General features: G+C 39.1%; 1 protein-coding gene and 1 long non-coding RNA gene across 7 annotated transcripts in view; both read right to left on the reverse strand.

Annotated features, from left to right (window-relative positions):
* LOC141584529 (nuclear body protein SP140-like protein) overlaps positions 1-25,792 on the reverse strand; it is a 99,115-nt gene that overhangs the window by 38,520 nt on the left and 34,803 nt on the right. For 5 of the 6 annotated variants that reach the window (XM_074398898.1, XM_074398897.1, XM_074398902.1 and 2 more), the window contains 4 exons: positions 21,179-21,244; positions 19,431-19,511; positions 9,776-9,862; positions 8,766-8,825 (listed from right to left, as the gene is read on the reverse strand). In XM_074398898.1, coding sequence (XP_074254999.1) covers positions 8,766-8,825; positions 9,776-9,862; positions 19,431-19,511; positions 21,179-21,244 — 294 coding nt within the window. The remainder of the gene's footprint in view (positions 1-8,765; positions 8,826-9,775; positions 9,863-19,430; positions 19,512-21,178; positions 21,245-25,792) is intronic. The other variant, XM_074398900.1, reaches the window with a different exon arrangement.
* Positions 11,475-19,422, reverse strand: LOC141584530 (uncharacterized). The gene is made up of 2 exons (XR_012517597.1): positions 15,916-19,422; positions 11,475-14,364 (listed from the first exon to the last, which is right to left on the reverse strand). It is a non-coding gene; the product is annotated as an uncharacterized LOC141584530 (long non-coding RNA).

Below are 25,792 nucleotides of genomic sequence, written 5' to 3' on the forward strand. Positions count from 1 at the left end.
TATTCCATTGGTTTATGTGTGTTTTTATGCCAGTACCATACTATTTTTATTACTCTTGCTTTGTAACATAGTTTATAATCAGTGTGATGCCTCCAGCTTTGTTCCTTTTTTTCCCCCACAAGTGACTTCGACTATTTGGGGTCTTTTACGGTTCTATACAAATTTTAGGATTATTTTTTCCTATTTCCGTGAAAAATGACACTTATATTTTGATAAAGATTTCATTGACTCTCCAGATCACTTTGGATAGTACGGACATTTTGACAATATCCTTCCAGTTCATAAACATGAGATATCTTTCAATTTCTTTCATCAATGTCATAATTTTCAGTGTGCAATTGTTTCACCTCTCATTAAATTTATTCCTATTTTTTTATTCTTGTTGCTATTGTAAATGGGATTGTTTTCTTAATTTCTTTTATGGATAATTCATTGACAGTGCATAGAAACACAACTTTTCATTGTTAGTGCATAGAATCCTGTAACTTTACTAAATTCATTTGTTAGTTCCAACAATTTTTTGGTGGAATCTATAGGGTTTTCTACATAGAAGATCATGTCACCTGCAAATAGAGACAATTTAACTTCTTTCCAATTTGGATATCTTTTTTTTTTTTTTTCTTGCTTACTTGTTCTGACTAGAATTTCCAGCATTATGTTGAATACAGAGGTCAAGAAGGGGCACTTAATCTTGACAAGGGTGCCAAGAATAAATAATGGAGAAAAGACAGTCTCTTCAATAAATAGTGCTGAGAAAACTGAATATCCACCAGCAAAAGAACAAAATTAGATACTTGGCTTACACCATACACAAAAATTAACTCAAAATAGATTAATGGCTTACATGTCAGATAGGAAACCATAAAATTCCTACAAGAAAACATTTCTTTATCCATTCATCTGTTGATGGAGACTTAGATTGTTTCTATGTCTTAACTACTGTGAATTATGCTGCAGTGAACATGGGGATGCAGATACCTCTTTAAGATACTAATTTCATTTCCTTTAAATACATACCCCAAAGTTAGATTTCTAGATTGTATATGTTTCTGTTTTTAACTTTATTGAGGAAACTCCATACTGTTTTCCATAATGGCTATACTAATTTACATTCCCACTTACAGCATACAAGGGTTTCTTTTCTCAACACCCTCACCAATACTTGTTATCTCTTGTCTTTTTGATAGTAGCTATTCTAACAGGTGTGAGATGATATTTTATTATAGTTTTGGGTTTCAATTCTGTCATCATTAGTGGTGTTGAGTGCTTTTTTATAACCCATTGGCCATTTACGTGACTTATTTGGGGAAACATTTATTAAGATGCTTTGCCCATTTTAAAGTCAGGTTATGACATGTTTTTGTTTTGCTTTGTTATTGAGTTGTGTGAGTTGCTTACATATTTTGGGTAGTAACCCTTATCAAATACATGGTTTGCAAGTGTTTGCTCCTATTCCATAGGTTGCCTTTTCATTTTTAAAATTATTTCCTTTGCCATGCAAAAGCTTTTAGGGTGATGTAGTTCCACATGCTTATTTTTGCTTTTGTTGCCTGTGTTTCTGGTGTTACATCTAAAAAACAATTGCCGAGACCAACATCAAGGAGTGATAAGACATATCTGTGTACACTCAAAAACATGCATAAAATAGTATTTAATATGAAGAAAAAAACTATTAGGGTTATATTTCTTAATTACTATCTCACATCAATAAATTCATTTATTCATCAACAAATGATAAATGAATTTCATGTGTGCTATAGATTTAAACATTAAAAAGTATTTCAAATATTCTAGAAGTAAACATGTTTCTAAATTATGAGTTGGAAAATATATTTGTAAATTGTACATAAAGCTGGAAAACCATAAATGAAAAGGCTGACAGATTTGATCAGATAAAAATTTCAAACATCTTTGGGATATAAGATACAGGCATATCTTAGAAATATTGCACATTTGGTTTCAGGCCACTGCAATAAAGTGAATACGGCAATAAGGCAAATACAAATCTTTTGGTTTCCAAGTGCATATGAACGTTATGTGTAAACTATACTGTAGTATATTAAGTGTGTAATAGCATTGTGTCTAAAAAAATGAACATACTTTAATTAAACATACTCTATTGCTAAATGTAAAGCTCATAATCACTTGAGCCTTCTGTGAGTCACAATCTTTTTGCTGGGGGAAAAGTCCTGCCTGGATGTTGATGGCTACTGACTGATCAGGGTAGTGACTGGTGAAGGCTGAGGTGTCTGTGTAAATTTCTTAAAATAAGACAATAGTGAAGTTTGCTGCATTGATTGGCTCTTTATGGAAGAGTTCTCTGTAGCATGCAATGCTGTTGGCTAGCTTTTTGTGACAGTAGATCCTCTCAAACCCTGCTGCTACTTCATCAACTAATATATTCTAAATCCTTGTTGTCATTTCAGCAATGTCCACAGCATCTTCACCAGGTATAAATTTCACCTCAAGAAACCACTTTCTTTGCTCATTTATAAGAAGCAACTCCTCATTCACTCAAGTTTTATCATGAAATCACAGCGATTCAGTCACATATTCAGACTCCACTTCTAATTCTGGTTCTCTTGCCTATTTCTGCTACATTTGCAATTACTTCTCCACTGAAGTCTTGAACCCTCCAAAGTCATCCCTGAGGATGGTAATCAACTTCTTCTAAATTCCTGATAGTGTTGCTATTTTGACCTCTTTTCATGAATTATGAATGTTCTTATGGCATGTAAAATGGTGAATCCTTTCCAGGAGGTTTTCAATTGACTTTGCCCACCCAGATCCATCAGAGGAATCACTATGTATAAAGACAGATATTGCATTACAACACACATTTCTTAAATACTAAGACTTGTCAGTTGAAATTACTCTTTGATCCATGGGTTTGCTGAATGGATGCTGTGTTAGCAGGCATGGAAATAACATTAATCACCTTGTACATCTCCATCAGAGCTCCTAGATGACTTAGTGTACTGTCAAAAAACAGTAATATTTTGAAAGGATTTTGTTTTCTGAGGAGTAGGTCTCAACATTGAATTTAAAATGTTCAGTAAACCATGCTGTAAACAGACGTGCTATGATCTGGGCTTTATTTTACTTATACAGCACAGGCAGAGTAAACTTAGAATAATTCTTATGCGCCCCAGGATTTTCAGAATGGTGAATGAGCATTGGCTTCAAGTGCAAGTCACCTACTGCATTAGCCTCTAACAAGAGACTCAGCCCATCCTGTGGAGCTTTGGAACCAGGCATTCACTTCTCTCTACCTATAAAAGTTCTAAATGGCATCTTCTTCCAATAAAAGACTGTTTAGTCTACACTTTAAAACTGTTGTTTAGTGTAGCCACTTTTATCAATGATCTTAGTTAGATCTTCTGGACAACCTTCTGCAGCTTCAATATCAGCATTTGCTGCTTCGCCTTGCACTTTAATATTATGAGAGAGCTTCTTTCCTTCAACTTCAAGAACCAACACCAGCTAGCTACAAACGTTTCTTATGCAGCTTCCCACATCTTTCAACCTTCATAGAATCGAAGAGAGTGAAGGCCTTGCTCTGGATTAAGCTTTGGCTTAAGGAAATGTTGTGACTAGTTGGATATTCTATCCAGATTACTCATACTTTCTCCATATCAACACTGAGACTGTTCCACTTTCTTATCATTCATGTGTTCACTAGAGCAGTACTTTTAATTTCCTTCAAGAACTTTTTTTTTTTTTGCATTCATAAATTGGCTAATTGTTTGCTGCAACTAGCCTAGTTTTCAGCCTACCTCGGCTTTTGACATGGTTTCCTCACTAAGTCTCATTATTTCTAGCTTTTTATTTAAAGTGAGACACATGTGATGCTTCCTTTAACATGAGCACTTAGAGGCCATTGTAGGATTATTAATTGACTTAATTTCCTTTTTTTTTTTTGTCTCAGGAAAGAGGGAGGTCAAGGAGAAGGAGAGAAAGAAATAGGGGAACAGCTGGCCAGTGAAGCAGTCGAAACACACACATTCATTAGGTTTGCCATCTTATACAAACACAGTGTGTGGTGCCATAGACAGTTACACCAGTAACAACAAAGACCATACTACCATAACAGATGTAATAATAATAATAAAGTTTGAAATGAAAATTTCAAGAATTACCAAAATGTGACAGAGACACAAAGTGAGCACATGTTGTTGGAAAAAGGGCACCAATAAACTTTTTGACACCGGGTTGTCACAAACACTCAATCTGTAAAACTCACAATATCCTCAAAGTACAATAAAGTGAAGTGCAATCAAACGAGATGTCCCTGCACCAAAAAGAAACCTAAAAGAATAACATCAAATATGACAGCACACACAGGCAGCATTTAGTATATGTCATATATAAGTATCCCTGTCATCCTAAAGCATGGGGGAAAAACAAGACAACACAATAGCAAAATATAAGTTCTAGGCACTCATAGAAAAAGAAACACAAATGGCCAATAGCAAATGAAGAATGCAAAAATGCACAAAAAATGAAAGCAATGCAAGATAAAATAAGAATGAAATATAACTTTTTTACAGTTAAGTTGGCAAGATATTAAATGTTTACAATATCTAGTGCATGTCATATTGATTTAAAGGGAAATGTAACAGTTTAAATGTATTCATTTAGATATATAATTCTTAATGCACTAATAAAGCATAGAAAAAATATGGAAATATGTACAACAAAATTCACAGGGAACATGTATTTTAAAATCAGAAAAAGAAACAGCATAAAGGTGTAATTTGAAAAATACATAATTTGTTATTTTAGAAGGTATAAGAATACAGGGTGAAATATTCTTTTTTTAAAAAAAAAATCTTGCAAAAGGTATCGCTGCTGTAATAAATTACCATAAACTTAGTGACAAAAAAAAAAACAACAACAACAAATTCCTGGTCTCATAATTCTGTGGGTTGGAAATCTGACATGCATCTCACAGGGCTAAAGTCAAACAAGGTGTCTACAGGGCTTTGTTCTTTTCTGGAGGCCGCAGAGGAGCCTTTTCCAGCAGAAGGCTGCCCACATTCTTTAGTTCATGGACCCCTGCATTCATCTCCACATCCAGCTCTATTCTCGCTGACCATTCTTCCAGAGTCACATGTCCCTCTCTCAACAGGAGGAAATGTTCTCTGATTTTAGGGACCAGTGTGATCTTACCTCAAGATCCTTAACTTAATCACATCTTCAAAGTCCCTTTTGCCATGTAAAGTAACAAATTACAGGTTCTAGGAGATAGGACAGGAACATCTTTGTTTCTCTTAGTATAAAACCTTCAAGAATCTTATAGATCTCCTGCATATATCATGGGGATTTCCTCCATTAGACATGAAGCTTCCCCACAGATCATTCCTAGAAATCCACACATCTATTTTTGGATTTTTTTATACTTTAAATTCAGGAATATATGTGCAGGTTTGTTACACAGGTAAACGTGTGTCATGGGTGTTTTGTTGTACGGATTATTTCATCACCCAGGTATTAAGCCTAATACCCATAGGTTATTTTTCCTGATCCCCTCTCTCTACCCTCATAAAGGACTCCATGTATGTTGTTTTCCTCTATATGACCATGTGTTCTCATTTCATTACCACTATAAGTGAGAAAATGTGGTGTTCAGTTTTCTGTTTCTGCATTAGTTGGCTAAGAATAATGGCCTCCAGCTCCATCCATGGCCCTGCAAAGCACATTATCTCATTCTTTTTTCATGGTTGCACAGTATTCCATGGTACATATGGACGACATTTTCTTTACCCAGTCTGTCATTGCTGGGCATTTAGGTTGATTCCATGTCTTTGCTATTGTGAATAATGCTGCAATGAGCCTACATGCACATGTGTCTTTATAATGGAATGATTAATATTCCTTTGTATATAAAGTATATAATATTCTTTATATACTCAGTAATTGCCAAACTGTCTTCCACAATAGTTGAACTAATTTACGCTCCCAGCAACAGTGTGTATAAGTGTTCCTTTTTCTCCACAACCTCATTAGTATCTGTTGTTTTTTAATTTTTAATAATAGCCATTCTGACTGATGCGAGATGGTAACTCATTGTGGTTTTGATCTGCATTCTCTAGTGATCAGTGATGTTGAGCTTTTTTCTAATGACTGCTGGCTGCATATATGTCTTCTCTTGAGAAGTATCTGTTGATGTCTTTTGCATACTTTTTTAATGGGGTAGTTTGTTTTTTCTTGTAAATTTGTTTAAGTTCCTTACAGATGATGAATTTTAGATCTTTGGTAGATGCATAGTTTGTAAAAATTTTCTCCCATTCTGTAAGTTGCCTGCTTCTTTTGTTGTGCAGAAACTCTTTAGTTTATTTAGATCCCATTTGTCAATTTTTGCTTTTATTGCAATTGCTTTTGACTTCTTTGTCATGAACTCTTTGCCTGTGCCTATGTCTTGAATAGGTCGTCTTCCGGGTTTTTATAGTTTTGACTTTTACATTTAATTCTTTAATCTGTCTTAAGATAATTTTGTATATGGTATAAGGAAGGGGTCCAGTTTCAATTTTCTGTATATGGCTTGCCAGTTATCCCAGTACCATTTATTGAATAAGAAATCCTTCTGCCATTGCTTGTTTTTATCAGGTTTGTCAAAGATCAGATAGTTGTATGTGTTCGGTCTTATTCTGGGTTCTTTCTTCTGTTCCATTGGGTTATGTGTCTGTTCTTGTACCAGTACCATGTTGATTTGGTTACCGTATTAGTTCATTTTCACACTGTTGATACAGACATACCCAAGACTGGGTAATTTATACAGGAAAAGGGGTTTAATGGACTTACAGTTCCATGTGGCTGGGGAAGCCTCACAGTCACGGCAGAAGACAAAAAGATGCAATTCACATCTTACGTGGATGGCAGAGAGATAGAGCTTGCATAGGGAAACTCCTCCTTATAAAACTATCAGATCTCATGAAGACGTATTCACTATCATGAGACTAGCACAGGAAAGACCAGCCCTCATGATTCAATTACCTGACACTGGGTTCCTCCCACAGCACATGGGAATTGTGGGAGATACAATTCAAGATGAGATTTGGGTGGGACGCAGCCAAACCATATCAGTTAATGTAGCCCTGTAGTACAGTTTGAAGTTGGGTAGCTTTGTTCTTTTTGCTTAAGATTGCCTTCACCATTCAGGCTCTTTTTTGGTTCCATGTGAATTATAAAATAGTATTTTCTAGTTCTGTGAGGAGTGTCAATGGTAGTTTAATGGCAATAGCATTGAATTTATAAATCGCTTTGGGCAGTATGGCCATTTTAATGATATTGATTCTTCCTATCCATGAACAGGGAATATTTTTCCATTTTTTGTGTCATCTCTCATTACTTTGAACAGTGGTTTTTAGTTCTCCTTATAGAGGATCTTTTACCTTCTTAATCAGCTGTATTCCTAGGAATTTTACTCTTTTTGTGGTAACACACATCTATTTTTGACTTCTGCTGAGATGGCTGAGGGATCCATGACTCATATGCCTCATTTCTTCAAAGAACTTTTTCTATGAATGAATAACATGACCTTTCACTACTTCCCAGGGAACTGGCAAAAAGCCTTCATTGTCTCTACCAAGCACACGTCCCTGACAGTGAATCTCCTAATCGTATCTCATTGTCACCTGGATAGGCTGAGAATTTTCTATGTCATCAAGTTTTGATTCTTTTTCGTTTAGCAGCTCTTCCTTCAATTTATCTCTTTCCTCTTGCATTTTACTATAGTTGGCAAAAGACACCACAACACACAATGACCACTGTGTTTGGAAAGCTTCTTAGCTATAGATCCAGAAAGTTCTGCTTTTCACATGAGTACAGGACGGGCCACTATATAATAAGGAGGCCTTTTCCATATATTCCTTATGCCCTTCTGAGCCCTCCCCAGTTAGGCAGTTAACCTCCATATTTTTACTAACAGTCTGCTCATGATGATCCAGGTTCTCTGCAAGGCAATATAGGCTTTCTCTCCCATGTTCTTCCCTTCCTCCTCAGTCCTCACTAGCACAGTCATTAGCATCCACGTTTCTACTAAGAACTACTCAAGGCAGTATAGGCTTTCCCTATCATATTATTTAAAATTCTTCCAGCCTCTATCCATCACCAACCCCAAAGGCAGGCCAACACGTTCAGGAAGATGTTATAGCCACACCCCCACTTCTAAGTACCAAAATCTGTATTACTCTTAATTGCTGCCATAACAAATTATCACAAATTTAGTGATTTAAAGCAATGCAAATGTATTTTTTTCCAGTTATGTCAAGTGAGAAATGTGACATGGGTCTCACTGGCTAAAGTAAATCCTGTCTGCGGGCTGGAAAGGACAACCTATTTCCTTGTCTTTTCAGCATCTAGAGGTCACCCATATTCCTTGGTCCCTTCTTCCGTCTTCAAAGCCTGCAACATTACATGTTTTTGATGATTCTTCCACAGCCATATCTTCCTTTCTCCATAACCAGGAAAAGTTCTCTATTCTTTAAGGCCTACAAGATTAGATTGGGCCCACCTACGTAATCCAGAATAATCTCCCCATTTTAAGTTCCTAGCTTAATTTTATCTGTAAAGTCCCTTTTGCCATGTAAGATAGCAGGTTACAGGTCCAGAGATTAGGAGGTGGACATTTTAGGGAGGCCATCCTTCTATTTACCACAGTATTGCAAATAATAACAGAAATAGTAACAATGACAAAAATAAAACTCTGGCATTGAAAACATGTTTGCAACATCAAAAGCAAGTAAATTCGTATTTATTCTTACTTCTTTTCCTCTTGGGTTTGGTACTTTCCAAAGCAGAGTTGCTTCCAGTATCCACAGTATCTAGAAAATAACAACTAGTCGTGAGGAAACAAATTAATAAATAAAAGGTATAGACCATTTTAGGACAATTTATACTATAGAAGGCTTGAGTTTATAAAGACGTTTGGAAAGTCATTCCTCTCGTCCTTCTAGAAGAACCAAAAACTCACTGAACTGAGGACTAGGAGTCTAGGGTGGGCCCTGGGTCTTCTATCAAAAATACATGCTGCACTAAGAAGACTAGACCTGCAGTCTTCCCTCCTGACAATTAAGTACCAGGATTAGTTGTCTTTTGGGTCAGGCCTTTTTAAGGTGTAGCAAAGTGACACTGTTATCTACCAGCAGAAGTTCACTGGGCTAACTTGGGTTTCATAGAAAATTGGGTGTAACTTAATATACTAATACAATAAACAAGATAACTGCTATTTCAAAGAATATACTTCTACGACATCATCTGTATGTAATTAACAGAGCCCATCCTCTTAAATACGACTTTATAATGATCTCTTGCCTCCCTGCACTTCCCCAAAGGCTCAGGTCAAGGAAATGCCGAGAATAGAATTCTGGACAGACTGGAGCACCTGCCTCCACTCTACTGGGGGTCTGTGGGGCCCACTGAGCCACCCCATCCCATGGCCCTCAGGCAGCCTTGGTCACTTTCAGTCCTTGCTTCTGGGCCTCCTGGCACTTCTTCTGAGAAACACATGACACAGGAACCCTTCTCATTTTCACGTGCTAGTTGCTCTGCTCCTGGGCCAAGATTGTGATTTATGAAGACTTTCCATGTGACCCCATGATTCTCTTTTCTGCATTCTTTTTGCTCCCCACTTCTCTACTTTTTCCTCTGAAATCTTCTCCTTTCACCACTCCTCCCAATATTTGACCCTTCCTTTAAGTCTCTTTTATTTCCTCTCCTTTTTCTCCCTGTCATATCTCTGTTCCTGTTTTCACTATTTTTAAGTCATAATTACCTGGTACATCCTCACGTAGCAGGCTAGAAGCAAGCTCTTCTGATTCTTCTTCTTCATTCATTTGGTGATCTTTTAGTTCACTAGATACTAATGAGAAACAAGAAAATGATTGTCCAAGGATCCTGAGACAGTGGCCAGAGAAGAGTTTCCAGTGCTGTCATACTGCACAATGATATTCTGAGCTAAGATGAAGTGCTCTCTGGAAAAAAATATACCTGCTCCAATAATCACACTTAACACATAACAGAGCCATGCTCTCCCCATGTTATGCACCTCATCCTCCCTTTCTCTACTTCTACTTTTGTACTTGTAGTCCTAGAGTAAAGCAAGAAAACTCTTATCATTCCAGAAAACACAGATGTTCGTTGCAAATAGTAAAAAGTAACTACTTAAACTCATCTCAATTGGCCATTGACTACTTACCTCACTAACCACATGTCTGAAAGCCAACCCATCGGTGGCGGTTCTACATATCTGAAGCTCAGCCAGTCAGCAACAGCACCTTCCACAAAGCCTGCATCAATGGCCAAATGCTAAATTATTCATAAACACTCCTGTTTCTGAAGGTCTGGAGTCCCTGAACAATATGCTCTCAAAAACTATTTAAAAAACACCACAGTTTCCTTTTCTATAAAGATTGTGTCTTATAAGCACAGGGTCTCCTCTCCGCTGGTGCCTTGCTTAGCAAGGAATAAGTCAGCTTTTAGTTTCAGATAATGAGTGGTAGCCTTGCCCTTCAAAAACTCGAGTTCCTGCCAAGATTATCTTGAAGACTCTTGCTGGGGGGTGTCCTGTGGGCCCCTTGGATCCACAAGCATGAATCTCAGGCTGCTTGTGTCCAGTTCAGGTCACTTTCCTGACCTATTGCCAAGTGAATCTTTCTCAACAACAACTTGAACTCTGACTTGTTTCATTGAGCTCTTAGTTCTGAATTCATCTTATTTAAAGATGGGAATACAATTAGATAGAATTAGATATTTGGGGTTGGAAGTACAGCACGTAGCAGATGTTTTCTCAATTAATGTGCATATTTATTGATTACTTTATCTGCTGTTACTTTTCTTTCATCTATTTTTAAAAAGTCTTATCTCTGCTGGGCACGGCGGCTCATACCTTTAATCCCAGCACTTTGAGAGGCTGAGGAAGGCAGATTGATTGAGTTCAGGAGTTCTAGACCATCCTGGGAAATATAGCAAAACCCACCTCTACCAACAAAAAGTCTTATACCATGCGTGTTTGTTTCTGATTTTCCTATGCTTTCTGAATGTTAGAAGACAGTGATCCGAAGCAAAGAGCTGGTGGCCAAGGTCTGATAAGTCCTCAATCCCAGCCAGTCCTCAATCCCAAAACTAATGGATGTGGGTCCATTAGACAGTAGCCAAACTGTTCAAAGACGTTTGGTCACACTTGATCTTGGGTCCCTCATCAAAACCTTCATGAGGACACCTAGTATCTTATCAATTTGTGAAAAAAATAATCATTTTGTTTAGTATATAATCTGGAGTCAACTACAATCATGTGATTAATCGTATGTCCTCTTTTCAGTCTCTGCTTCATTCATGTGCAACACACCATTCACACTTAAACCGAATATAGTGGCCTCTTTGCTGTTTGTCATGGGATTGTCTGCCAAAGCCATAATCTCCCCCTGACAAAATTTTCACTTCCTCTGTATACTTTCACCATGAATCTCTTACACTTTTCTTCACAATTGTCAAAAATTTCACTAAAGATGACTTTGGCTTACAATGGGAAATTTTTGACATGTCCAAAATAAGTAACACATTTGACAAGTAGATCTATCAAAGAAGAGAAAAAAAATCACCGAATGTTCTCATGTCTCAACCAGTAACCTATTACTTTCAGACCATCATCTGAGGAACACTCTTTTCAACAAAACCTCTATAAATGTAATAGATAGGGATTTATTCTGCCAATGGAACTACCAGATTAAGTGTTCAGAAGAAAGATTCATTTTAGAAGTTCCCTGACACATGATCTATGTATAGTTGACCTGAACATTAGTATACTTACACTATGCATGATTTGAGATCTGCAAGTAATAAACAAAATAGGTATACCTCACTTCCCCATACCTCCTAACCAGACAAAGGCAGGTCTCCTGTCTCCCTGTCTCCTTTATCATAATCCTTTTCTTTTGTACGTACATAAAAAACATGCCATAGTTTGTGACCAGCCTGGGCAACATGACCTTCTAAAGGAAGTGGACTGTTCCTGCAGGACCCAGGAGACCCCCCCTAAAAGTGTGAGTTTCTCAACCGCAGAAGTGGGAAAGGGAGACTCGGCTCTCCTGAACACACACGCCCACTGGAGAAGCTGAAGGTCTGTTTGCGGGAGAAGTTTCCAACTTTACCTGGAGCTGAGTCAATCTGGAGAACTGAGTGAAATACAGAGGTAGAGGAAGCAGCAGAAAGGTGCTGGGAGCTCGCTGGGTCCCCTAGCAGGCCATTCCTGCTGGTACCACAGGGCTCCACTGGGAGAGGAGCAGAAGGTAAAACTACACAGGGAGAAAAGTCTCTAGCTGAACTTTGTAACAATTTGAACGGGGTGAGAAGTCTCCTGGCCAGAACTCCAGGGAGGGCGCCAATCCAGTGTACAGACTCCACAGGTGGGGAAGAACCAAGCCCTTTTCTTCTGCAGCTGGGAGGCAGATAGTCTGGGGCAGATTTTCAAGCCTGGAAATGATCTGGTGGCTGTTGTGGGGGACATGGTGGGAGTGAGTCAGGTACTTTGGTTTACATGGGAGCTGGGTGAGGCCTGTGACTGCCAGCTTTCCCCCACTTCCCCAACAACCTTGGATGACTCAGCAGAAGCAGCCATAATCCTCCCAGGTACAAAACTCCAGTGACATGATAATCTCACCTCCACCCCTCACAGCAGCTGCAGCAAGATCAGCCCAAGGAGAGTCTTAGCGCAGACACACACAGCCCCTCCCCAACCTGATAATCCTTCCCTGTCCATACTGGTAGCTGAAGAAAACAGGCATATATCTTAGGAGTTCTAGGGCCCCACCCATCACTGGTTACTCCCTATAATACTGCAGCTGATGCTCCCTGGAAAGCACCACCTCCTGGCAGGAGGCCAACCAGCACAAAAATAGAGCATTAAACCACCAAAGCTAAGAACCCCAACAGAGTCCATTGCACCCCATCACCTCCAACAAAACAGGCACTCATATTCATGGCTGAGAGACCCATAGATGATTCACATCACAGGACTCTGTGCAGATAGCCCTCAGTACTAGTCTAGAGCCAGGTAGACTCACTAGATGATTCACATCACAGGACTCTGTGCAGATAGCCCTCAGTACTAGTCTAGAGCCAGGTAGACTCACTGGGTCACTAGACCCAGAAGAGAGACAACAATCACTCCAGTTTGGCTCACAGGAATAAACTTTGAAAGCACCATACTCATTAAAAGCAGCCAGTCATGAAAGAGTATGTGTTACAGGATTCCATTTGTAGAAAATGTTTAGAATAGGCAAATTTATAGAACAGAACATTGATTAGCAGCACTCAGGGCTGGGCATTGAGGTAAGGTGGGAATGGGCATTGACTGCTAATTGACATGGGTTTTTCTTTAGTGGGGGGACAAATTGTTCTAAAATTAGATGATAATAATTGCTGTACAATCCTGTGAAAATACAAAAAAAATTCATTGATTGGCATACTCTAAGTGGTGAGTTGTATGATATGTGAACTATGTTTCAGTAAAGCTGTTTAAAAATAATCACAATGAAAACTTTTGTATTAATTGGTGCTCAAAGAGCCAAGTTAAGAGAGGTCTGAGATGAAGGTCATTCTGATAGACTTTATTAGCAAGTTTTATACTTTTCAATCACAAAATATTTTACATTAATTTGTAAAGTAGTTCTTACAGCTATATCATGAGGCAGGTGTTTAATTATTCTTCCCTCTCTTGGATGAGAAATTTCAGGTTCAAAAAGGCCCCCTTCTCTACTCAGAATGGAACAGTCACTCCTGGCACAGCCAAGGCTGGAACTCAGGCTTCCTAATTTTAAAACCTGAGATTGGGTTTTAAAACCTAAGTTTTAAAACTAAAACTAGGTTTTAAAACCTAATTTTAAAACTTAAGTCAAGCACCCTGCTTTGGTAACAGCACTCCAGAAGGAAGAAAGAATATGAAGGTTGAGGCTGAGGGCCTCTTTGCTTTTCTGTCTGACTCAAGGTAAAATACGTAACATTTTCCATCTGTGAATTGATGTTCCTGCACTTCTCTTTGGTTCTTTGGTCACCCCGTGGACACTCCATTTGTGAGTGAGCATCTAATGGATGTGATGGATATGATTTTTTGAAGTCTGAAAATGTCATCTTAGGGATCCCTTCCTCCTTCCTTCGAGCCAATCTGGGGCCAAATACCTTGAATGATGTGTAATTCACATGGATAATTTCCCCACTAATTGTGATGCCTTCAGAGAGGAGTTGCAAATTGAAAAATAAAACCTCGTTCCAATTTCTTCTTGTATAAAATCCCCTTTACCTCACCACAGGTCACCAGAAGTGCAGGATCCTCAAAATCCACAGTTTCATCTTTGTACCTTCTTGAAGCTGAAAGAGGATTTCTTCACTATATCTCACTTTGCAAAGTCACATCCCCCCTCCCCACTGAGGTAATTCCTATAAAGGCACAAAGAGTGTTTAAGAAATTCTATTCCAAAAATCTCTAGAGTTTCAAAGTCTTTCTTCCAAGTGGCATTTTTGATACATAAATACAGAATGTGTACCCCAATTTCACATTTCAAACTTCATACAAAATAGAATGCTTTATCAGAGAAATTAGACTTCAGTAAAACTGTTTTAACTCCCAATGTAGTTCATGCCACTGATTCTTATATGACACTGAAACATACAGTTGTTGTAATTAGTTTGATGGGAGTTCTCCAGCTATGCTGTTTTGCTGCAGTTATGTAGCCAGAGATGAAGTGGGAGACCATAATCAGTCTTCCTATTTGAGAACTGACTGGTCAAGGAGGGAGAGATGAGATAACCTAATGGAGACAGTGTCTGCCTTCTATTGTTGTTCTCTGCCTTGCTCCATTTTTCCCTTCTATCAACTTTCTTCACTGCTGAGAGAGGAGCTCAGGGAGCTCTAGAATAATATGAAAATTGTACCTGGCAGTGGGTGGGAAACTAGGGACCTGATATCACAGAAGTAGGTGTGAAAGTTCTTCAAAGAAACTACAGGAGGATGAGCAGTGAATCCTGCCTTTCCAAACAGAGGTGGAGAGGCCATGATGGGCAGCAGGAGCTGTCCTTGATCCTGAAGCTGGATTTGAAAAAGGCAGACTATTTAGACTGGGATGAACTAATAAGGAAGGCCGAGGTGGGCGGATCATGAGGTCAAGAGATCGAGACCAGCGTGGCCAACATGTAGAAACCCTGTCTCTACTAAAAAAAAGAAAAAGAAAAAGAAAATTAGCTGGGCGTGGTGGTGTGCACCTGTAGTCCCAGCTACTCTGGAGGCTGAGGCAGGAGAATTGCTTGAACCTGGGAGGTGATGGTTGCAGTGAGCCAAGATTGTAGTGAGCACCACTACACTCCAGTCTGGTGACAGAGTGAGACTTCATCTCAAAAAAAAAAAAAAAAAAAAAAAGGTGGTTGGCCTAATTCACCCTCTAGCTCCCCAGATGAGGAAACCAAGTCAAAGAAGGCCAAATGATTGGCGCAAGACCACACAGTCAGAGAAAAAAAAAAGTCAGAAAGCCTTAGGGCACAGATCTCTAACCACAACTCTGGTTAACCTTTAGTATGCAACCTGTGGCTTTCTGTGTAGCCAAAGGATGGTCAGCTAAATAACTTATGGGTTATACCCTTTATACAGCAATGGACTATCTCCAGCCTTGAAATTTATCATTTCAGTGGAAGTAGCACTTTAGTGTCCCCAGGGCCACTGAGGTCCAGTTGTAAATGAATCACCAACTTACTTCCTTCTGTCCTTGACACATTTCAGAAAATGACAAAATTGGATAAATTTCTCAATAGTTAGTACAACTCCATAAAACAATTAAGGAAATAGTTTTATTACTGAAAATGCAGCATAAAGCATAGTAAATTAGATGTTTAGTTATTGAAACTGCATTCCTATTCTCTTTTTTTAACCTCTTGATTGGACTCTTTTCTGTGGATCTCTGTCACTCTGAGTGAAGCAGGCTCTAGGTCTGCCTCTCTTTCTCCCTGAGAAAGTAGAATAATATAATCACAGTCAATAGGGGGATCCAAGATGGCCAAATAGGAACAGCTCTGGATTGCAGTTCCCAGCAAAAACACAGAGGATGAGTGATCACTGCATTTCCAAACGAATTTTTACTGCCCACAGACCAGAAGATTCCTGGGTGAAAAAGCACCATGAGTCTCCAGTGTGGCTGTTTCAGCCAGTGGAGCGGGTCTCTGCACAAAAACACACAAATCCGGGTGCTGTTTCAACTGGTGACTGGAACGTCTGGGTGACAGGGTCACCCATTCAACTGAAAAAAAAGGGGCTGAAATGGGAGCCAGGTGATCTGGCTCAGCTGGTCCCACCCGCACAAAGACCAGCAGTCTGAAGCACTCCAGTTTGAGAGTTTCACAGGAAGCACAGCTGGACCCAGGACGGTCCAGCTTTGTGGGGAGAAGGGTGTCCGCCATTACCAAGGCAGTCCACCACTACCAAGGCAGTCCGCCATTACTGAGGCAATCTCTCATTACGGACACAGTCCGCCATTACCAAGGCAGTCCTAACTATACCCCTATAAACAAAATTGCAAGGAAATTCACACAGCAGCTGCGCTCAGCAACACCTCTGCTGGCAGACTGTGACTAGGCTACCTCCTCACTGGGCAGGGCATCTCTGAAAAAAGGCAGCAGAATGACAGGAACTTACAAATAAAGTCCTACCTTCCCAAGACAGAGCACCTGGGAAAAAAAGACGGTTATGAGTTCCACTGCAGCAGACTTAAACATACATGCCCAGCAGCTCTGAACAGAACAACAGAGCTCACAGCTCAGCACTTGAGCTCCTATAAGGGACAGACTGTCTCCTCAAGCAGCTCCCCGACCCCCGTATAACCAAAGAGACACGTCATAAAGGAGAGCTAAGGCTGACATCTGGCAGGTATCCTTCTGGGACAGAAATAACAGAAGAAGAAACTGGCAGCAATCCTTACTGTTCTATAGCCACTGCAGGTGATCCCTAGGCAAGCAGGGTCTGGAGTGGACCTCCAGCAGTCCTCCAGCAGAGGGGCTGACTGTTGGAAGGAAAACTAAGAAACAGAAAGAAATAACTTCTTTAGTAGAAACCGTACAAGCCAGAAGAGAGTGGTGGCCAATATTCAACATCCTTAAAGAAAAGAACTTTCAACCCAGAATTTCATATACAGCCAAACTAAGCCTCATAAGCAAAGAAGAAATAAAATCCTCTATGAACAAGCAATTGCTCAGAGATTTCATCACCACCAGGCCTGCTTTATAAGAGCTCCTGAAAGAAGCACTAAACATAGAAAGGAACAACCAGCACCAGCCACTCCAAAAATGTACCAAATGGTAAAGAGCATCGACACAATGAAGAAATCAACTAATGGGCAAAACAACCAGCTAGCATCAAAATGGCAGGATTAAATTTAGGCATAACAAAATTAACCTTAAATGTAAATGTGCTAAATGCCCCAATCAAAAGACATAGAGTCGCAATTGAATAAAAAGAGAAAATCCATTGGTGTGCTGTATCCAGGAAACCCATCTCACATGTAAGGATACACACAGGCTGAAAATAAAGGGATGGAGGACGATCTACCAAGCAAATAGAGAGAGGAAAAGAAAAAAAAAACACCAGGAGTTGCAGTCCTAGTCTCTGATAAAATAGACTTTAAACCAAACAAAGATCAAAGGAGGCAAAGAAGGGCATTACATAATGGTAAAAGGATCAGTGCAACAAGGAGAGCTAAATATATATATATATATTGGGCACAATCCTAAATATATATGTGCCCAATACAGGAGCATCCAGATATGTAAAGCAAGTTCTCAATGACCTGCAATGAGACTTAGACTCCCACACAATACAGGAGCACCCAGATACAAAAAAAAAAAATACAGGAGCACCCAGATACATAAAGCAAGTTCTCAATGACCTGCAATGAGACTTAGACTCCCACACAATAATAGTGGGAGATTTTAACACTCCACTGTCAATATTAGACAGATCAATGAGACAGAAAATTGACAAGGATATCCAGGACTTGAACCTGGACCAAGCAAACCTAATAGACATTTACAGAACTCTCCACTCCAAACCCATAGAATATACATTCTTCTCAGTGCCACATCACAACTACTCTAAAATTGACCACACTCCTCCGGAAATGCACAAGAATGGAAATCATAACAAACAATCCTTTAGACCACAGTGTAATCAATAAATAATAATAAATAAATCCTGGATTTATTGATTTTTAGAAGGATTTTTTGTGTCTCTATCTCCTTCAGTTCTGTTCTGATCTTAGTAATTTCTTGTCTTCTGCTAGCTTTTGAGTTTTTTTGATCTTGCTCCTCTAGTTCTTTCAATTTTGACAATAGGGTGTCGATTTTAGATCTTTCCTTGCTTCTCATGAGGGCATTTATTGCTATAAGTTTTCCTCTAGACACTGCTTTAAATGTGTCCCAGAGATTCTGTTGTGTCTTCATTCTTGTTGGTTCTGAAGAACATCTTTATATCTGCCTTCATTTGATTGTTTATCTAGTCAACATTCAAAAGCCAGTTGTTCAGTTTCCATGAACTGATTATGCCAGGTTCAGCCATTCACTCACATCCAAGTTGTAGAAGTAAAGCTCTATTTCCTTCAAAAGAAGTCAAGCTGTGATGCCTAACCCCTTACCTTCCCTTTCATCAACTCCCTTATGGTGAAGTTGATGAAAATGTCTCATGGAAGAAAGAGCTAATGATTGTGCATCAATCACTTGCAATGTCATTTCACAGCTCAGGCTAGACACTTTTACACTCTGATCTCACTCCTCTCTTTCACCTCCCCAATCCTGGATGGGACCAAGCCAACAGCTGTGGAGTAGGGTAGGGCCAAGAGAAAATAAGAGAAGACACTAAGCATGTTGCCCCCAACTATACGTGTTCCAGACTAAGGCTTGCCCAGGCTGAAGGAGGCAAAGTACTTTAAACTGGGGAGGGCATTGGAATTTTAATACTTGGTCAGAAAGGATCCTCAACTACTGAAATGGCACTCTTATTGTTAAAAGGGAAGAGGAAAGTGATAGGGCTTGCTCAAGACAGGAAATAACTCATCTAGGAGGAGGACGTGAAAGGGCAGTGAGAGAATAAACAGGTATTTGGTTCACAATTTACCAGGTCCATACATTTTAATTACCCAATGATTTAAGGCAAAGGAATTGCCAGGAAAATCAGATAAAACACAGAGGAAAACAATTTCAGAACCTGGAAAGATAAGATCTGATATGAATACAAACAACTCACAACCCTTGCTTATAATGGGTTTGCTTTTTTTAAATTTCACTGCTCTCAAATTGACTAAGTTTGACTAGTAAACAATAAAGGATCTAGGCGTCTGGAAAACTCAACAACATTTGCATTGACCCATAGGGCAAATGAAAAGTGGTACAAACTATCTTACCCCTAATCTTGAAAGGGCCTGGCAGATTCACATTCGCCTTCTTTTTACTGGAGACCAGCTGGCCATCGGCTTTGCCGTTACCTGGGGACAGGCAGGGGAAAATCTATTAACAGAACAGGGCAGAACAACAGCTGACTGGCTGGACCACAAGCTAGTGAGGGAGTCCTGGGTTTGATTCTGGATGCCCTTTCTTCAGACAGTCAGACAAGGAACCTCAAGCAGGTATCCAGAGCATTTTCTGCTTTTAGGAGTGTTGACTTTTAAATTACATACAGGATTTAATTGTATATTGAAGTCTCTCAGAATTTGTCTATATGCACACAGACTTAAATGAAAATATCATAATGACTCAGTCCAAATAAATTTTTAATTTGAAAACACCCATTCTTGTTTTTGTTTTGTTTTGGTTTGTTTTTTGAGGCAAGAGTCTTGCTCTGTCACCCAGGTTGGAGTGCAGTGGCAGTTTCTACTCACTGCAACCTCTGCCTCCCAGGTTCAAATGATTCCCGTGCCTCAGCCTCCCCAGTAGCTGGGATTACAGGTGGTGACCACCACATGCAGCGAATTTTTGTATTTTCAGTAGAAACAGGATTTCATCATGGAGGCTGATCTCAAACTCCAACCTCAAGTGATCCACGCATCTCAGCCTCCCAAAGTGCTGGGATTACAGGCGTAAGCCACCACATCTGGCCAAAAATCCCTATTCTTAAAATAGATGCAACCACTTTTTTTTCTTTCCAAACAAAAATGTACATCCACAAACTGGGCAGACACTTAAACTGGCTAGAACAGAAGATACATAGATTGGTGAAAATTAACAATTTTCAATAGGACTCTAAAATCTAAAATCTTACTATATAGATGCACTGATTCAAAATTGAGCATCATTTGGAAAATAAGACTTAGCTTTCACTGACTAGGAGAAAGGAAATACTTAGACCATGACTAAAATAAATAATATATATAATTATGGAAAATTCAGAAAATAAAATGTTCTAAAATACCATCATCTTTAGATAGCCCACAGATGAGGATGGTTATCTCCAGATAGTGATTTGTTCAAAAATATTCTCCTAGAATTTTCTTTTTGCATATGTTATTTTTTAAAGAAAACTTTTTCATTATAAAATTTGAAGATTTTAAAAATTTTAATATACACACTTACATTTAAATACCACAAATGAAAATATAAACTTCATCTCTATTATACTGATCAAATGTAATCACTGCATGTATCTTTATAAACAAACTGCCATTGATTTTGCTATATCTCTATATCCCTTTGTAGATACAAATGAATAATTACATATGCCTGCTTAAGGATTGATAGATACATAAAAACATACTTTCACAAGCATAAATTTCACATAAAATACAGTAATACACATATGTACAGATATATTTTACAATTCCACACACATACACATAAACCTTGCTTTCTTCATTTAGCTCTCTTAGGAAGATTTTTCCAAATTAATAAAAATTTCTTGAGCTAGAAATAAAGTTATATTGAGGATGATAACACCTCCCTATTAACTGTGGACCTCCAGACTATCACATGCATGAGAAACCATTTTGTTGAGGCCATTGCATCCTCAGGCCTCTTTGTCACAGCCTGTTAGTTGACCTGCTAACCGATACAGGAGGTACAGAACTATCCTGGCCCTCAGGAGCTGCAGGCCTTCAGGAATACAACGGGCAGTGCCCTAATAAACTCAAAAGCTGTAACTGCTTCACTGCCTGCTTACCAGTCTGTTGGATTTTTTTCTGTGTTGTCCTTCTTATTCTGGTCCAGCAATGCCCCTTCTTTTTTCCTTCAAACCAAAGAGAATAAAGTTATATGCAGAGGAATAAATATAATTCTCTGAGTTTCATTTGCCAGTAGCCTACAAGAATTTTTTTTTAATACTTTGTTCCACTGGAATGGGGCAAATTATTTTATGATCAGCGTACTAGTGGAAAGTTGAGTACAGAGTTCTATATTAATTCTGCATGATCCTTGGGCCATGGGTTTGGGAGACTAGGAGATTACCTTCCTTGGAAACAAAATTTTTGATGGAAAATTAACTCTTGCTGCCACCTTACAGTGAATGATAACTGCTCTTGCTTGTTCCCTTTTCAAGTGTTTGTTGTGTACATTCAAATGTGCAGTGAGAAGGCGTAGTCCTTGAAGCTGATGTTGTATGGATAATACTCTCTACCGGAAGTTGGGAGATATTCTGAACTCGATGTGAAGAGTTTTCATTATGTAATTGCATAATCATTATACAATGTCTATATAATCTCATTAAACAATCTCAGCGGTGTCTCCGCACTGCCAGCCCTCCTTCAGGCTGCAGAGTCGCTGACTCCAGAACGCTATTGTACCCCAGAAACTCATCCGTGTCATGATCTAGCCATCTGGCCCATTTACAGTCTGATGTGCCTTTTTTCAGAAAAGTGACTCCACAATGCACTGATTTTTGGAATGTCCCTCATCTCCTCCTGTTCACACACCATGGGAGGGCAGGAGGCTCGCTGAAGGGAGCAGTCCCCAGGAAGGGACCATCTTCTTCCTGGACAGTGACCAGGACAAAGGTGGTGGGGGATTGCGAGAGCTCTGTAGACCTATCTTGAAAATTCAGGGTTCTGTTGTGACCATTCCTAGGGATGATGTCTCATTCCTTCCCCTACCAGCCTGGTAAGCACAGCCTTCAGAGTGTCCAGGGGATTCAGATTCAACTCCAGACATGGTTAATAAAAATGCTTTTGCTCTATTTGTATCTAATTTTAGGATAGAAGATCTAAGTGAGAAAAGGAGATAATTAGCAGAAAAAGATGAAGGTACAGCCACCGGAATGGTACAAACAGATTTTGCAGCAGTGAAGCAAGAGCAAACATTCAGACATCTAAGGTGAGAGCACCTCCAACCTTATGAGGTATGGAGAAAACAGAAGCATTAGTGATATCTGTCTTTCAGAATTACCCTGGACCCTTTGTCCAGAAGGAAAACACCCTGCTCCAGTGCTCTCACCACTGAGAAGGCTGAGTTGGCTTCTCCAACCCTAGGAGGCATGGAGGAAACAGGAGCATTGGTGATATCTGTCTTTCACAACTACCCTGGACCCTTCATCCAGAAAGAAAACACCCTGCTCCAGTGCTCCTGTCTCTGAGAATGCTGAGTCGACCTCTCTACACCAGCCATGAGACAGAAGGGGCTAGCCCCAGCTTCTGAGGTCCCACACAGAACCCACTAGACATCTTCCCCACCCCTATTCTCAGTCATTTGTTGGTGGGGGGTGACTGTTACCTGGTTGGTATCATGGACAAAGAGGACAGGTTGGACAGACTGTCCTTAAGCAGTCCCCCCACATGCCCACCTCCTCCCACACACAAACACATCAAGGACTGGACCCCCACACACAAACACATCAGGGACTGGACACAATGAACAGAACTGGGAACAAGGCTTATGGCCAGCCAGGAGTCATGCAGGAGGCACTGTTCACCTTCCCCCTGACAAATGTATATCTCACTCAGGGAAGCTCAACAATGGTAAACACTTCCCTTTGGGGAGTACTTTGTGTGCCCTGGGGATTGTGTTTCTTGTTTGAAAGCCAGGCATTAACTTGGACCTTAGAGGTGGTCAGGTCATAAAGGATCTAAAGCATTCATGGTTTATGAAGTGTGTGTGTGTGTGTCTGTGTGTGTGTGTGTAGAGATGTGGTTCCACTATCTTGCCCAGGCCTTGTTTTTGGACTCCTGATCCTTCTGCCTTGGCCTCCCAAAGTGCTGAGATAATGAGTGAGCCACTGCAACTACATTTGCCATTTGTTCCTACAACATTTAACAAATGGAGTGGATTTGGACCCATGAGTCAGATTAATCAGAGTGGCTGATGGGGTGATGTCTTCATGAGGAAATTTGCCAGAAGCAAAAATGTAGAAAGAATTTGTTGAGAATATATTCTCCATGGCATCTCTATACTCATGGTATCAGGGTATCACCGCAAGGTTGTTTGAATAGCAAGCAGCCTTGGAAGATAGAAATCATGTAGTCTCCAGATTACAGGGCAGATTTATTTCCCGACCAGTATAAAGCGGAGACCATCTCCCTCCTTAGAAATTTTCCAGAGGACATGCCCCCAGAAGAGATTTGCTTAATATCCCCAGAGGAGAGTTGCTTAAATTTCATCTTAAAAGATAATGTTTAAAATACAGTGTGATACCTCCAGCTTCGTTCCATTTTTTTCAAGATTACTTTGACTATTTGGGTCTTTTATGGTTCTATACCAATTTTAGGATTCCTTTTTCCTATTTCTGTGAAAAATCTCATTGAAATTTTGATAGAGACTTTATTGACACTCTAGATCACTTTGGTTAATATGGATATTTTAACAATATTCTTCCAGTTTATGAACATGAGATGTCTTTCTATTTATTTGCATCTTTTTCAGTTTCTTTCATCAGTGTCATGGTTGTCAGTGTGCAAATATTTCACCCTGGTACATTTGTTCCCATTCTATTCTTTTTGTTGCTATTGTAAACGGAATTGTTTTCTTTATTTCTTTTATGGATAGTTCATTGTTAGTACATAGAAACACAACTGATCTTAAAGCCTGCAACTTTACTGAATTCATTTATTCGTTCCAACAGTCTTGTGGTGGAGTCTGTAGGGTTTTCTATGCAGAAGATCATGTCACCTGGAAACAGAGACAATTCAACTTCTTTCCAATTTGGATGACTCTTTTTTTCTTGCCTAATTGCTCTGACTAGGACTTCCAGAAGTATGGTAAATACAAACATCAAGAAGGGGCACTTAATCTTGACAAGGGTGCCAAGAATAAACAATGGGGAAAAGACAGTCTCTTCAATAAATGATGCTGAGAAAGCTGAATATCCACAAGCAAAAGAATGAAATTAGACACTTGGCTTACACCATATACAAAAATTAACTCAAAATAAATTAAAGGCTTAAATGTCAGGTATGAAACCATAAAATTCAAAGAATAAAACAGGGGAAAAGCCCCTTGATGTTGGTCTGGGCAATTATTTTTTAGATAAGACACCAGAAACACAGGCAACAAAAGCAAAAATAAGCAAGTGGAACTACATCACTCTAAAAAGATTTTGTACAGCAGAGGAGATGATTTTAAAAATGAAAAGGCAACCTATGGAATAGGAGAAAATATTTGTAAACCATATATTTGATAAGGGTTACTACCTAAAGTATATAAGGAATTCATGTAACTCAATAGTAAATAAACAAAAGAAAATCATGTCATAACTGATTTAAAAATGAGCAAAGGATATGAAAAATGTTTTCCCGAAGAAGACATATAAATAACCAACGGGTTATAAGAAAGCACTCAACACCACTGATCATGAGAGAAATGTAACACAAAACCGTAATGAAATACCACCTCACACCTATTGGGATAACCATTATCAAAAAGGCGACAGATAACAAATATCAGTGAGGGTGTGGAGAAAAGGAACACTTGTATGCTGTAAGTGGGAATGTAAATTAGTACAGCCATTATGGAAAACAGTATGGAGGTTCCTCAAAAAATTAAAAATAGGAAACATATCATCCAGAAATCTCACTTTGGGGTATGTATCCACAGGAAATGAAACCAGTATCTCAAAGAGATATCTATACCCCCATGTTCACTGCAGCGTAATTCACAGTAGTTAAGACATAGGAACAACCTAAGTCTCCATTAACAGATGAATGGATAAAGAAATGTGGTTAAGACACATATCTGTGTATACTGGAAAACATAAAATGGTATTTCAAATGATGAAGATAAGAGTATTGGGGTTATTTCTCTTAATTACTATCTCGCATCATACACCAATAAATGAATTCCATGTGTGTTATAGATCATATATATATATATATATATATATATATATATATATATATATTACATGACATATCTATGTACAACTATGTATAACATGGCTGGGACAGTTGAAGAAATTATATAATGATGTTCAGCATTTTCCCATTTCCACATAGACTTTAGATTAAGGATGACAGCATGAGGAAATGGAGCAAGAAACACAAAAATTATATACAATTACAAGTGACCGTCAAGGACTTTGAGAATCAGGGAGTCCAGGGATCCTGCTCTCGCCATTCCTTTCTCACCAGCATTTTCCTATCCCATCTGAATGACAGCCTGCACACTGAATGGCCAGTCAGGAGAAAAATATATACACATCTCACTCCCCCACATGTACATCAGCAAGTCTATCAGTCATTCTCATTGGGCCAAATGTTTGGCATATCAGAATCTGTGATGTGAGAGGGCAAGAGATTACAGAATCCTGCTCTCTTGAACTTATAGTTCTCACCCTGGCCCGCTCTGTCATAAC

The sequence above is a fragment of the Saimiri boliviensis genome, chromosome 5, assembly GCF_048565385.1.
Source record: "Saimiri boliviensis isolate mSaiBol1 chromosome 5, mSaiBol1.pri, whole genome shotgun sequence".
NCBI lineage: Eukaryota > Metazoa > Chordata > Mammalia > Primates > Cebidae > Saimiri > Saimiri boliviensis.